Here is a 15,672-nt window from a genome sequence, read left to right as displayed (position 1 = left end):
GCATGGACACCGTGTATTCAATAGTGATGATCAGATATGGAGACAATAACTTTAAAAAATGTATTATAGCAAAATTTATAATAGGCTACTGAATGAAGCTTTATTTTATATGTATTATGAAGTTGTAGACACCTTTTAAATCAACATGCATGTGTGTTTTGGCACTAGACTGTACAAAATAGGTTTTGACTTGTAAATAAAACTATAATTCTTGTAGTGAATCTGAACATTTTCGAAAAGCTTACTTATGATTTCGGGACATTACAGTGTATAAAATAACAGAAAAGTATAAACATAATCAGTTGTGATTGTTTGGATGTAGATTCTGTGACATTTTAAGACTTATTAATGTTTACATTGAATTGAAAAAGTATCACCATTACTAGCAACAGACCTCACCACACCAACAAAAGTTTCCCGTTTCCCCTTAGCCACACTTTAAAAAGACATAGGGAAAATGGTTAACTAAAAAAGGCCTTCCAAAACAACATCATTGAAAATAAGTACATTTTAATGTATTACACAGCATTTATTTTTGTATTTCATTCATTATTTTCAGCTGCTCTGCTTTAATTATGCATTGAATAATGAAACATGCAAGCCAGGTTTGTCAAATAAAGCCTTTACTTTGATGGTTATGACCGGATATGCCGTTTGTTGCCGCAGCGCGCTTGACAGCGTGCAGTGAGGCGGGGGATTGCGAACACACTCCGACTGACTGGAGGTCTGCAGCGGAATAGGTCTGAGCAGCCGACGCTGAAATAGGTGGGAAAAGTTGCTCCTAACTACCTTTTTCGGTCTACGCAGAACACAGAGAGACGCCACTGGAGTTTTTAAAGGTTAGTAGGCTATGTTTCATTTTAGTGTGGGGCTTTTCTGTCGCCTGGTCAGCGAGAGGCTATTGGCTTCTGTCGGAGTTACTTTGTTGCTATGCACGCTGTTGCAGATCAGTATCCGAGTGAACCTGCAGTGCTTTAGTCCAAGCACGAAGCCTCTGGAAATTGTCAGTAAAATGTCTCCCACCGGTAAAATAACCTAAAATACGAACATTGTTTTTGTTCGGCTTTGTTTTAGATATTTAAACGGCTGGGTAATTATACATTCCACGTGATAGCATCAGTCTGTGTGGCACGCACCTACCGATTTGGTGAGCTTATTTTCTCGCAGTGTGTTTGGCTGTTTGTCCCCGTTTAAGGGGGAGCTTTCTCCGGCAGCCACGTCCCTGCCCTTCCCATGGTCATGGGAATCACTGGTGATGTCGAGTCAGATTCCTTTGTTACGAATGCACATGGATTAAACTCCTTTGTGTGGTATTTCTGCAGTCTATGGGGCTGGAAGGGACCCTGCCCCCCACCTATGGTCCCCCCCCCCCTAACCACCGCCACCCGCCCAGGCATGCTCTGGCCGCTCAGCCCCCAACGATTTATAGACCCACAGTGCTTGTTGTCAGGGCTTTTACAGTGCATAATTACAAAAGAACAGCGTTTTCGTGCAATGCATACATATTCAGCAAATGACCCGCATAGATGGAGTAAAATGCAGCAGCACATGTTGGAGTGGATGCTGCTCGGCCGCATCTGTTTTGAATGAAGCCCAGGGACAAAGGCAGTCCGAGTCTCAGGGTGTTTTGCTGCTACAGTGGCTGGTCTGCAGATGTATGCAGACAAAAGCACAGGTCGTGATCTCTGTGTTGATATGCAAACCTTCATTTTCTGCCAGCTACACTCCTGATTGAATGCTAGTGTTGAGTGCTGTGTTCCAGTGCTTTGCCATAATGCCATTCATTCAAGTGTTATCTAAATGACACTGATTTCTAGCTGTTCCTGTCATACAACAAAAAAACATTTCAGTACCTGAGGATTTGACTCAGCTAGTGATGAGGGGCCAGTTTTCCCTAAAATGGCCACGCCCACCTGGGATAAATCCATAAGTGCCTTCTCTTGTACTGTTTTTATGTTTTAACTCCGCTTGATGTATGTCTGCTTACTTTTGTAGAATATGGGCGCCGTTGTGATTATGGCTACTCGAATGGACAATGTGTGTGTATGCAGAGCAATATGGAGAGTAGTAGTAGGCTCTAATATGTACTGTGAAGATGACGGGGGGTAGTAGATTGGGACATTTTCCTGCTAAGAATAGATGGATGGATATATATATATATATATATATATATATATATATATATATATATATATATATATATATATATTTTTTTTTATTTTATCTATCTCTGTTACTGACATGATGGCAACATGTATAACCTGTGTTTCTGTTGAAAACCAATATAAATTTGTTACAAAAAAAACCCATTTCAGTAGGGGCTCAACATTATTGTAGATTATTAATTTTTTTTCTACCAGAGTAGTCAACATTACGATTATTCCCAAGTAAACCACATCAACCACTTCAAATCTGCCATCAGATTTCTGCTATTGGTTAAGATTTTCTATAGCATTGCATATCTGTCTACAGATAAAATAGAATCAGATCCTGGGACGTCTGGTCAGCAACAAAATCTACATAATCAAAATCAGAATCAGCTTTATTGGCCAGGTTTGCGTAAACAAACAAGGAATTTGACTCTGGTTAATCTTTGCTCTCAAAGTACAACACTCACTTAACATATAAAGAATAAAAACAGAAAGGACAGTAAGAAATATAAAAAAAAATACTGTTAAGTATACAGTGTAACAGTACAATAGAATTTACAAGAAATATGTCAGGAAACATCAGGTAAAGTTTTTAAGTTTTAAAAAGTTGGTTAATTCATTTAAGGTGATCTAATAGTTAGGCTATGTTGGAGGGTGAAATAATAGTTATAAGTCATAAGACATACTGTTATTGTTATTGGGCCCCACTTTGAAAACTACCGATCGATTCCTAAACGGTACAACAAAACCGACAGTGGGGCTTTGTTCCATATAGACAGATGGACAATAATCTTTCAGTCATTGCTGTGCTGAGCTGTGCCAACCTGTTTCTAAACAGGGACAATTTCCATTAAGTCTCCACAGAGCAACACGTTTGCTAGTGCACTCCTCTGAGACTTCACTTTACTCTGACACCATGCGGGGGACGGGGATTCTATTGCAGCAAAATTGACTCTCTCGGGTCCTCTGCCAAAACTCTGAGACACCGCAGCAGTTGAGCAAGAGAGAGAGAGAGAGAGAGAGAGAGACGGGACATTTCTGCTGTATCGTGCCCATGAAGCCAGTTTTCATTTATTGTTAACGATAAGTTTTTGTCATAGTGACTCAATTGGGGGGCACTGCAAAGGTGAGTGATGTCATGCTTGATCTGTAGCCAGCTTCTGTCTGCTTTTTAAGGTTTCTCTGGGTCTGGACCAGCCTCCAGAAAGACAATTGAAGTTACTCCACAACTTATTTCATATGTTTGCTTCTTCTGGCTCTTTGACCCTGTGTGGCGAAGTGGCTTGGTTCTGTTGGTGTATATTTGGGAGCCTTAATCCTTTGGATAAGTGTCTCCAACTTCAGATGCTAATGGTATGAAGAGGTTGCTGCTAATCCAACAGATAAAGTTATCTTTGGACAAACCAACAGCACAACATTCTCACTCTCCGGCACCGTCATGTCACTTATTGCAGGTTTTTATCTTTTATCTTAGGACACAGTACACACCAGTAACACAATCCGTATTTGCGTCAGTGCAGCAGCACAGTGGAGCCAGTGTGAGCCAGTGTGAGGAGGTCGGGACAGTGGCTGTCATGCAACATCAGTGATAGCGCTGTTATCTTGTGCGTGACTCGAAGCTCTGACAGATGCCTGTCTACATTTCTGGCACCTCTGGTGATGGTGTCAATTGTAGATTGTGTCTGTGCGGTGTTAGAGGTGGGGTTACATTGGGATTTGGGACTTCTAATACACACACCAATTAAAACAGACATTGACTGTTCCTTCAGAGACAGTCATTCATAAAGGCTTGGACATGTGCGTGTTGACATCATGGCTGAAGCTTGTATTGGGTCAGACCCAGACTGGGCTGCTGTCAGGCACACACTAAACGCCCTGGCATGATGCGTGTGTGTGTGTGTGTGTGTGTGTGTGTTTGTTTCGTGGTGTTGAAACAGAAACTATTTAAGCCCATTATGAACACATCCCTCATGGGCTCCCACTCCGGCCCAGACGGCTCTCTCACCACTGTAAATCTATTCTGGGTGCGTAGCTGTCATTCTGAGCCTCAGAGTGTGTGTGTGTACATATTGCTTTACATACGGATGGGCCCCTTATAGATTCACTGGCGTGTTCTCACGCCTCACTAAAAGCCCCTGCTTTTACCGCCTTCACTTCCAGGATGTCGGTCCACATTGGCTTCTATTTCAGGGAGGAAGAGGGAGAATTTGATATGAGGGGTGCCGCGGCTCGGTAGCTGCTCCTCTGCTATGGGAGCACCCTGTTAGTTATTTAGGTTAACCGACGAAGGGAGACTCTCTGACAGACGGATCAATGACAGGCCTCATCCCAAAACAAACCCTACAGGAATGGTGAGAGCCCAGCTGTCCTCTGACTCACACACTGTGTATATCGAGAAGATCACCCCCAAGCTTTTTAAAGGTTTCTGACCGTGTCTTGTAGCTGCATTAATGAGTAATGATGCCAAACTGCAGAGCCAATCTCTATGAAACGACACACACTTTATTTCTGGATGCGGACTCTGAGGAAATGTAAGCTCCAGGGAGTCATTGTAGTCATTGGCCCGCATGAGCGTGTGGGGGTCATGTTGTCATCACCTTTAGCGCCGCAGAGGGTGATCAGGTTACCAGGCTGGATATCCTTAGCAGTGGTATCGGTTAGCAGAGCAATCAGTGTGACTGTGGTTTTCGATGATCAGAGGGAGGAGTTGTCATGTGGTGTTCTTTTCTCGACTCGCTAACTGAGTATGTCTGCCTGATGGTAATAAATCAAATTGTAATATAATGTGAGTGTGTTACAGCAGTAACACTTTGTGGTTGTGGTAATCAGGTGAGTAATAATGCGGGGCGTGACGGGCTGGGAGGTTTATACGATTAGGTAGGAGCATGTTTGTGTGTGATTTGATGGGTGTATGTTCATGTCTCTGAGCTTGCTAAAGGTCTTGTGCCTTGTAAATGTAGCTTGTGACATTTAACTGAAAGAAAGTCTGTCCCCTGTCTTTCTTATCTCCTGCAGCCAAAAGTTCCCCCCCCAGTCGGACATGAGGAGCCCCCCAGGCCTGGGTCGCTGAGCAGCTGAGGTCAGACTTCAAGTGTTCCAGCAGTCATGGCTGACAGGGAGGGGCTGCCCATCGCCCCAGGCCAGATGTACATCGAGGTGGAGTACGACTACGAGTACAAGGCAAAGGACAAGACGGTGATCATCCGCCAGGGAGAATGCTACGTGCTGGTGAAGAAGACCAATGAGGACTGGTGGCAGGTCAGGAAGGAGGAGGGCACGAAGGCCTTTTACGTGCCGGCGCAGTACGTCAGGGAGGTGCGCCGGGCGCTCATGCCCCCCCAGAAGCCCACCTTGAGGGCCAAGCCCACCGTTTTGGATATCTGCCGGGCGTCCAATGAAAACCTCAACAGACCCCAGCCGGAAATGTCCAGCTTTGGGCGGCCGTCGCCTTCCTCCACCCCGTCGCCGTCCTCTGATCGCGTCACACCGCCGGTTCTGTCCAAGGATGCCAACCAGAACCTGGGGAGTCCCCATCACTGCAAGGTGGTAGCTGAGCTAGTACTTCTTCACAACAACAACAACCATCACCACGCCAACAATTCCACGTTGCCAAGGACACGGGCAGACTCGCCTCCGCTCAAAGTGGGGAACAATCACAACAAAAGTCCAGACAGTGACAAGACGTCCCCACCAAGCGACCTGCCGGGAGATCGACTGAACAAGCTCCACAACGACTCGGAGTCTGGGGATGAGCTGAGCAGCAGCTCAACAGAACACATGCAGGTAAGTTGCTACTTTACTGTTTTTTTTTAGAAATGGGGTCCTTCCGGGGATCTGATTCATTTAAAGCATTTGGGAGTTTTCCTTTGTGCATTCTTTGCTAGATGGTCTTTAGTAGTTTATTGGTAGTGTAGAATAATATACTCAAAAAAATCAGTCACCATGTCAGAGTTTGTAGGGGCACTGAACACGATGCATGGTAGCTTCCTTAGTTCTGTCTCTGCTGGCTTCCAGACAGGACATTTGGAGTGCTGACTCTCTTGAGCACCATTGCTTTTATTCTTCTTTGTACTCTCAGTTGTGCCTTCTGTTTCCTTTCCTGTTTGCCCTTGAAGCATAATTTGTCTGGCTTGTACAGCTGTTTTTTTGGGGGCGGGCTGTTGCATTTGGCTCATTAGACTAAACGATCTGTTCACAGCTTCACTGTTCAATGGAGGGTCATGTAATCGAGAGTCTTCAGGTACATTTAATACAAGCAAACTACTTGGATGTGTAGTTTTGTAGCGCTGCTGTCATTTGTGCTTCTTAAACCTGCTGATTGTCCTTGTACTACAGGAATGTGTGCAAAGGTATTATTATCGCACCCAAAACTAATACTTTGAGGCAGATAATCTATGCAAGGATTCTGGTAGCGGGGTAGCCCTATGTAGGGTTCCATTCCAGATGCAAGGATCCAAACTTCCTGATGCCCCCCTCCACAAACATAAAATATATTCTCTCCCTCCCCCTGTTCCTGCAGTCCCTAGGTTGATAACTCCTCCCACCTCCAGAATACATGTCGCTTCACCCTGAGCCGGGAGAATGGGTGGAAGGCTACAGGAACTGGGGCCTATCCTCCCTCGTCTACAGCGGAGGTAGATCAAAGTAGAAAACGGAGGAGATTTCCAGACAGTGGGAGCACAAGCGGCACTGCTCTGGGTGAGCCATTTTTGGGCTGGCTGTTTCTAGGCAGGGTCAGCCTGTTTGAAGGCTCCAAGTGCTGCTTGTGTTCTTTGTTCCACAGGCTGCTGCAGCCTCCTCCACCATGGAGTGAACAAAGAGAGACGGGCTTGAATAGAAACTAGGTCATATCAGCGGAGGATCAGTCTGTACCCCCCAGTCGCCCCGCCGTGGGGACTACTGTGTGAGTGTGAATGCCATGTGTGATGGGCCATGTGTAGGAAATGAAAGTGAGAATGGAAGCACACTTACACGTTTTACAACTTCAGAGCCCCACATTTAGGATGGCTAAATGGTTTGTGGGTCAGAATTGACACACCTCAAAAGCCCCTATCAAGGTGAGAAAAGGGGTTGTTTTCTGTGTTGCTGCCTGCCTTCACCCACCCTTTTTGAATTAATTTCACGCTTGTACAATCACACGGGGCAAAAATAAACACATATTATATGTTGGCCATTTACATTTGAATGGGCAGCTTTTTTTGGAGTTTTTTTTTGTCAGGCTACAGTAGTGCTGGAGGGGCGGTTAAGAAACAGACAGCAGACAGGTTTCAGCCAAAACTCCCTGTGAAGCTCTGTAGTCGCCGGGGCAGGTGGAACCCACTCCCTCGCTCTTTGTGCCTTTTGTGATGTTGTGTTAGTTTGTCCTGTTTGGCCCGTTGCCAGGCAAGCGAATGACCCTGCAAAAAACCCCAGTTCTTCTAACTCCCCTACTTCCACTGCTTCCTGTCATTGCTCCGGGGCAGGCAAGCTGTGCCTTTGGGAGAGAGAAAAGAGGGGATCGTTCTGTGACAATGCAGTATTGTATTGATTTTGGAGAGTTGTTAGGGCTCACGAGAGCCTGACCAATACTAGATTTGGTGAGGCGGATGCTGATGTTTGAGTTAAGAAAATCTGACTTTTTGGTTGTCTTCATAACAGATAAAAATTGTAATGATTAAGATCCCTTAAATTAAGTTATTAAGGAATTGTAAAATTTTACAGTTGAAAAAATTAACAAAATGTCAAATATTGCAGTAAAACAGTTGCTGTAAATAAAAAAACCTAGTTCTAGGGCTGTCGTCGATTCAAGCACCAATAGGAAACGCCGTGGTGCAGTTTTGACACGCGCCGTAGGCCGTCGGTGTGTTTTGCACTTTAGTCGACTAAAGGCAGCTACACACCGGGCCGACCTTTAGCAGAAAAGGCAGTGTGACTGATCAGTCTCCCCGAGTTGGTCAAAAAGTTCCTCAGAACACACCAAAGACACAAGACGTAATACGTCTCCGTAACAGCAGGCGGCGCTAATCTGTATTGTCGCCCAAAAAATGAAAACCGGCAGCTGATTGGACGAACGCATCATGTGTGTCTGGCTGCTGCTTCCGGATTTTGGATTTTTCAACCGGCCATTAATACGATCAGAATACGATCTCATAATTTACTAAAATAGTTCACCAAAACGTGTTTCTGAAAACATTTTAAGAGAGAAATAGGCCGTGCAGTTGCTGAATCTGTCTTCATTTCAGATCAACAAAGGTCAGTTTAACAGATTTTTGTCAGATTTTGAGAGACTCATCCTGCTCGCCATTTCCAGGTGAGTCCCGACTGCCCTGTCTCCGACTGAGCATGTCAGGTCGGCCAAATGAAGTCTGACGGCCCCTCGGACGGACGACGGCACGGAGCACACCGACCAGACTCGAGTCACTGACCTCGCCAGACTGTTCAACGGCCGATTATCGGCCCGGTGTGTAGCTGCCCTAACGCGTACGATTTTGTCGACAACTCAACTAGTTGATCAACGTATCCGTAAAACTGAGTTTCTCCACAAAGATTCATGCAAAAGCACCACTTTAAATCTTTAAATGAGGCCATACGTTTCTTGGTAATAAGTCATTCAGCATGAAAAAGCATAACAAATTACAAATAAACTATAAAAATCTTAGTCGACTAAGACCAAAACGACCGAACCGAATATGAATAATTTTTTTTGCTTAGAATTGATATCGGGATTCTCTGCCACGATTTTTTTCTCACAAAGTGTAATGTTTATTGCACACATGAACCATGACAAAACAAAACAAAACATAGATTTTATTTTGGCACCTAGAGCACATTGCGCATCCCCACAAGCCTGTAAACACAGAGGCTTCAATGAAGAGAAGGGAGAGCTCTGCAGAGCTTTAAAACCTATTTTATACCGTCTACGTTTAAAACTCAGAAGACAGTAGTAGTGTTAGTGATGCAGTCGGCTCGTAAAATTACATGAGAGTCAAAAAATAATTGTTTGTGTGTATGTATGTATATATATATATATAAATTTCTTTTTTTTAAAATAAAAAATGCTTTCAACTGGCATTTTAATACTGAAGTATGATTTAAAACGATCTTTTTATTTATTTATTTGACTGTGTGCATCATGTTAGATGCCAGCAACGGCACTAAAACAGGAGGCTTAAGATTTTTAAGTTTATTTTTAAATTTTTTTTAACTGGCTGCACTGTACTGCAAAGCAATTAGGCCAATGAACAATAGTTATTGTACTGCTCATAATTTGAGGTAAGGTGTATTGATGAAAAAGCGTCATCAGTAATAATGTAGGTGAAAACTATCTATTGATAAGAAAAAGCAGGATGGTGTCATCAGGGTTGTTTTCCTTGACTTTTGAAAGCTCCCCACAGAAAACAACAGTTTCCCTGCGCTGAGCAGTACTCCTTGTGACAATAAACTGAACTTGATTTGTAAAATCTTGCCCCTATAACTAGATAAAGATGCTTTTTAATGTTGCTTTATTAGGGATAGACCGATTATCGGCCCTGGCTGTTTTTTTTTTGGCAGTTTGCAGAATATCGGTATCTGGTATCTGCGTTTTATTTGCCTGATAAGGTATTCTAAGTGTTGTACTTTGGCTCTGCTACAGCTCTGTGTCGGTCCCTCTGCTTCAGTTTCACTCACCACAGAGTCTGACTTCATGCCCCCCCACACCACTATCTGACTCTCTGTTACTGGGGATTATGGTGAAAGTTTCTCATTTATTAAATAATTGCCTAAAGCGTTTAAACAAAGTTGGTTTCATTAACTACTAATAATCTGTACCGGCCTTGAAAAAACAGCATCGGTCGAGCCCTAGCTTTAGTGCTGTCTTGCCATTTTCCTGTTAGTCATCCACCAGTTACAGTTCACCTTCAGCCTCCCTCACACATCCACTCTGTAAAGGAGAGAATGAGCTGCTGGATGATTGGGCAGATGCCGGGCTAGATGGATGGATCTGTTAGGATTTGTCGCTGACATGCCCGAGTGCCAGCTGGCCACCTCTAATTGATTAGATTTGATCTCGGGGTGACGATTAACGCCCCTTGTGTCTCTCCATGCTTTCCATATGTAATTTGCTCATCTCTGGGGCTCTGGCGGCAGCAGGCCCAGACAGTCCACTCCCCTGCCTCCTCAGCACCTTGAGGGGTTGCTTGGGTTTGTGGTCACACAGCCATCCTACTGAATCCTACTTACCAAGTTGTCCTCCCCCTTCCCCTCTCCTCTAAAAGCACAGCTCCTATGCTCTTAAGGGATTGGCAAAGTAAACCTCTTTTATTCACTTCTCAAGAGCCTGGCAATGGGATAGATGGAGTGTTTATTTTCTTTAAAGATGTTGGGTTTCTCTAAAGCTATTCTGTTGTATAAGACACTGGTGTTTGTTGCCTATTTTAAAATTCAACAGAAAAACATGACCACACAAAGCCTCTATCGCCACAAAGGAAGTTATTTTGAGTCGGGTTATTTTGGAATACTTTGCCATCTCTTCTATAGAATGGGGAAAGTCGGGAATCGTACTTTTGATGGGAAACGGCTCCTTTTTCTTTCCAAAACACAGTGACTTTATGAGTGGAGTAAGGCTGCTCTGTGGGATTGTCTGCGAGGCCAGATGGTTGTTTTCTTCCTCTGAGATGTGTCACCGAGGGGAAGATGTGGTGGCCCTGGATGTGTTTGTGTCTGTGGCTTTGCACCGTGGAGCCAGCGGGCTGCCATGTGCTCGCTCCCTGTCTGATTAGAAAGACCTTGAGAGGCCCCCCCACCCCTGCCTTTTATAACCTTTCACACGATCACACTCCACACAAGGTATCAGCCACTGAGGGGCCCCTCCCTTTTTCTTTCACAATTCCGACACATTTATCTGTTAAGTAATGCTGCATGTTGATGATAAAAAAACAAGCTGGATCAGTCACTCCCCTAAAATACGACATGTCTTCGAAGGTCCGCTTTAGGGATGCCTATAGTCAAGGGCTGGGCGATATGGAGAAAATCAAATATCACGATATTTTTGACCAAATACCTCAATATCGATACCGCAACAATGTTGTAGTGTTGACTATTGGTGCTTTCCCAAAATATTTACACAATGACATTTTTGATAAATAATCATCAGTGATGTGGATATAATGACTAAGTGGGTAAAGGCAAATAATAGAACAGCTAGAACAATCTCGTAAGTTCAGAAAATGACATCACTTTACCGTAAAGCAGCCTTTAAAACCAAATCTAAGACGATATCTAGTCTCATATCACGATATCAATATCATATCGATATATTGCCTAGCTCTACTACAGTCACAATGACACAGGGTTTTTCGTGCATATAGGTATTTTTGGCCCCCCCTCCCAAAGAGGTTTTAGCAGTGCTAAAATGATAAGAATTGAGGAAAAAATAGCAATTCAAATTCGTCTCTAAGTGTGTTTGTCAGCAATTTACGAAACAACTGTTGAACAAGCTGAACATAAACCTGAATAGGAGTGCTAATCTCAGTTTCATCTCCAGAGTCAGGGTGTACCAGACTCTGGATGATTTATTTAAATATTAATATTATTATTTTTTGTTAATTGGGGCTTCATTTACCTGAGCATAATAGGCATTTTTGTTTATCAAATTGTCAGAAAAAAACAAACAGGCAAAGGCATAGATTTCTGTCAAATAAGGCAACACAGACTCTTGCGTCTTTACTGTAAGCAGAAGGGTTTAAAACCAAAAGGAAACAGCAGAGTCGAGGCCAGAGTCTGTCTGCCTTCAACCTGCTGTGTGGTCTTCTTGCTAGCGGTGCCTGGAGGAAGAGGGAGGGGACAAAGTGACATGGCCCTGGGCACCGCGGAGCCGCTGTAACCCCCCTGGGATGGCAGAGACCTGGGGACAGAAAGCCATGTTTGGGTGAATCTGAAGATGAGTTGAGTAGTTGTAGCCTGTGAGCCGGACTGCTGCCACGGCGAGAATGAACGAGCAACATCACAAGGCCTCCATTAAAGATGGAGAAGAACTTTGAAAACTGGATGTATGTTGAGAGGTTCTTGAATGCAGATGGATTGTTCATTGTTTCTTTCAACATGCGCACTTGTGCTCTTTTGGCTTCTGCTAAGTTATGTTTACTGACTTGTGCAACAGAGCAAAGGCTGAGAATGTGTACCAGGGGCCTAGCAGTACATTGAAATAGACTGCTATGTGGGGGTGGCTGGGACTCCTAGGGGCACTTTGAAAATGTATTCAGTCCTAGAAAGGTTTGACCAATTTACTGCTACTATTTTGATGCAGTGAATTGGATCATTACTGTCCAGTGACGTGAGTTTTCTCCCACGTGAAGCAGAATGTGTGTATTATTCATATGAAGGACAGCATGGTGGCTGTTGAGGGAGCCTTTGTCTCACACTTGAGGGTCCTGGGAAGCGCTTCAGTTTACTGTACAGAAAGGACCTGTTCCTAAACATCCCAACTCCACAATAACCTGCCAATTACATGTTGTGCTAAATGGGTTCATTGCCTGCGGAGTCTGAAATTTGCTGCAGTGTAGAGCACACACTCCATTTCCAAATGAGATGAAATATTCTGATGCAAGAACAAGAAGGCCTGTGCTACGGCTGCAACTAACAATTATTTTCATCGTCGATAAATCTGTCGATTATTTTCTTGATAAATCGATGAGTTGTTTGGTCTCTAAAATGTCAGAAAATGGTGAAAATTGTCGATCAGTGTTTTCCAAAGCCCCTGACGACGTCTTGTTTTTATTCACAACTCAAAGATATTCAGTTTACCGTCACAGAGGAGTGAAGAAACTACAACATATTCACATTTAACAAGCTGCAGTCAGAGAATGTTGACTTTTCTTTAATAAAAGGGGACTTGAAACGATCAGTTGATTATCAATTAGTTAGTTAATCGAATAATCTTTGCAACTGTAATCAGAGCTCCTATTACATAATGACCTAGTAAATATTAAAAAAAAATGAGTGCAAGCAGTGCTGTGATGTGTGACCATTCTCTGCCTGTCGTGCCCTGTAATCTGGAGCTGTGCTGAGAGTCTTACTTTTGGACCGGCTGAAAGGAGGCCCCTGCTTGTTTTTCAGTGCATACTTGACATTCCTGCCTCAGTGCCTACACACACACACACACACACACACACACACACACACACACACACACACACTTGCGTACAGTGAGGCAACAGGCTAGCTAAGCCAGTGAAGGTCTGCTTTCCCCCTCCAGAGCGAAGCACTGGACCTTTCGGTAATTTAATATTAAACTCGAGCAAATTGTGCATCCGCCGTGTTCATGTGAGAGTCTGCCCCTCTCTGCTTATCTGCCTGCTGGCATTCTTCTTTCCTACTGCTCTTCTCTCTCCTGTCTGGGCCTTTTTAGTTTCTCTTCTTCTACTTTTCTCGCTCCTTCCGCCTCCGTTGCTTCCTCTTCTGCTGTCAGCCTGGTTCCCCCCCCCCCCACTCACCTGTCTGTCCCTTCAACCTTTCTACTGAATCATGTTGTCAGATGTGCTCTCAGTGAAGGGCAGGACAACGGTGAGGAAACTCACAGCTCCTGGTCCAACCTGTGACTAGAGCTGGTACCATTCCAAATTTTGCTGCACAATGAATTGTAGAAATAATTGCGATTAACAATATAATTCTATTTATTAATGTATTACTTTTTGAAACAAATTAAAATGTTAAATGAATTCCAGGATACATCTTAGGGGTTATATCACTGTTATGTGATCCAGATAATATAACACAGGTTATATTTATTTATTTTTATTATCATAATTTTTTTTCCTAACGATATTATATAAGTATTGATATATGAGGCTAGATATCGTCTTAAATTTGGATTTCTTAATATCGTGATAAGGCCTGTAACAATTATTGCATAATTGTCTAAGCCTTATTGTCAATTTATTTACCTAATGGCAGTTTCTTTGTTTAACCGCTAACATGAGCTAAGGTCTTAAGCTGTATGACTGGTAATTGTTGATTTTGTTTAGATATACCAAATTGTAATTATATAAGTGATTATTAGTCAGACTATATTATAATTTATTATTATTTCAATTGTTAGTTGTTTGTACTTGATCCTATTTACACGTTCATAGCAACAAAAATGACAAGTGGGAGATACAGTTAGAGAATATGTTTTATGATAATAAAGAGGTGTAGTTTACTTCATAGGCTGTGCATTTATGTTATTACATTATCTGGGTCACATGACAGTGATAGAACCAAAATATGTATCCTGGAATTCATTCAAAACTTTAATTTGTTTTAAAAAAGTAATACATAAATACATATTATATGTACATAAATACATTTTTTTATTTTTTATTATTTGACTGAAAGAGACAATTATATTGTTAATCACAATTATTTCTGAGATGATTAATTGCAGCGCAACATTTGGAATTGTTACAGCTCTAATTGTGATATGACTCAATTGTAGTCTTTTCCTGGTTTTACAGGCTGCATGACAGTAAAGTGATGTCATTTTCAGTTTTTTCATGTTCTGTTTTCCTTTACCAACTTAAGTCATTGTATCCACATTACTGACCACTACTTATCAAAAATCTCACAGTGAAAGCATCGATAGTCCATATCATATGTCATATCAATGTATTTGGTAAAAAATATCCTATTTGATTTTCTCCATATCGCTCGGCTTCTATTTTTCCTCTTTGTTTAGGTTTCAGGCATAGATATCTAAGACCAATAGTTTTGGAATGAAGCAGCCAGTGCTGCCAACAAAGCCAAATCAAATATTCAGTGTTTACCCTTTTGTATTTCATTCTTGGCACACAGTGGAAACCCTTTTTGAAACAGATGATCATTTGACACTCCCGTACCATGAAACTGTTGAAGCTGGAGTAGCAGCTACTTAATGCTGCATCAGGCAGGTCACTGCACACTGTCATTGCTGATTAAAATCTCCTCCTAACTGCAATGATTACTCTTACTATCGGAAATGAAACTAATGAAAAGCATATTAGCTGTGGATGATACGATTGTCTCAGCTTTAGATAAAAGGCTAATATCTGTCAGATATATCTCGGTCACACCAGAATTTATGCAGAAGATATTGGGCTGAAATCAGGTAATTTCAACAGAATGGCAGTGATGTTAGGATCAGCGTGGGGAGATTAAAGGTGCCCTGTGGGGTTTCTTGTAAACAAGCAAAACGGTGTTACTCACCAAAATACATTGTGTGCATCCTTGAGCTCCAACAGATGTCTTGAATGCATTTCCTTCCTCCATTAAACATTTGCAAAGCTGATCTTGATGTTTTTAAATCTAACATTGTTTGCATCCATGTTCACAGTCTTTTTCTTTGCTGCTGCATTGCAGCATATCTTGGCATGTTATTGCCACCTGTTGATCAGTGGAATAGTGCTTCCTCGTGCACATGCATGAGATTAACAAAACAGGGACCCACTCATTCAAACCCAGCTCCATAGCACTACACCACCAAGCTTCCAGCACCACCATTTTTGTGAAGAAAAATGAATAGAATGTTTGACTTTTATGCTATGTCTGG

At 42.7% G+C, this 15,672-nt stretch overlaps 1 protein-coding gene across 6 annotated transcripts in view; it reads left to right on the top strand.

Annotated features, from left to right (window-relative positions):
- Positions 1 to 705: 705 nt before the first annotated feature.
- The window catches only part of arhgap12b (Rho GTPase activating protein 12b), an 86,374-nt gene continuing 71,407 nt past the window's right edge, over positions 706 to 15,672 (top strand). For all 6 annotated transcript variants that reach the window (XM_078280681.1, XM_078280680.1, XM_078280678.1 and 3 more), the window contains exons 1-2: positions 706 to 839; positions 5,166 to 5,933. In XM_078280681.1, the coding sequence (XP_078136807.1) occupies positions 5,256 to 5,933 (678 nt within the window). In that variant the 5' untranslated portion in view covers positions 706 to 839; positions 5,166 to 5,255. The remainder of the gene's footprint in view (positions 840 to 5,165; positions 5,934 to 15,672) is intronic.

Source organism: Sander vitreus, chromosome 22, assembly GCF_031162955.1.
Source record: "Sander vitreus isolate 19-12246 chromosome 22, sanVit1, whole genome shotgun sequence".
NCBI classification, from domain to species: Eukaryota; Metazoa; Chordata; class Actinopteri; order Perciformes; family Percidae; genus Sander; species Sander vitreus.
Note: the sequence above shows the minus strand (reverse complement) of the source record. Positions and strands in the feature narration are given on the sequence as shown.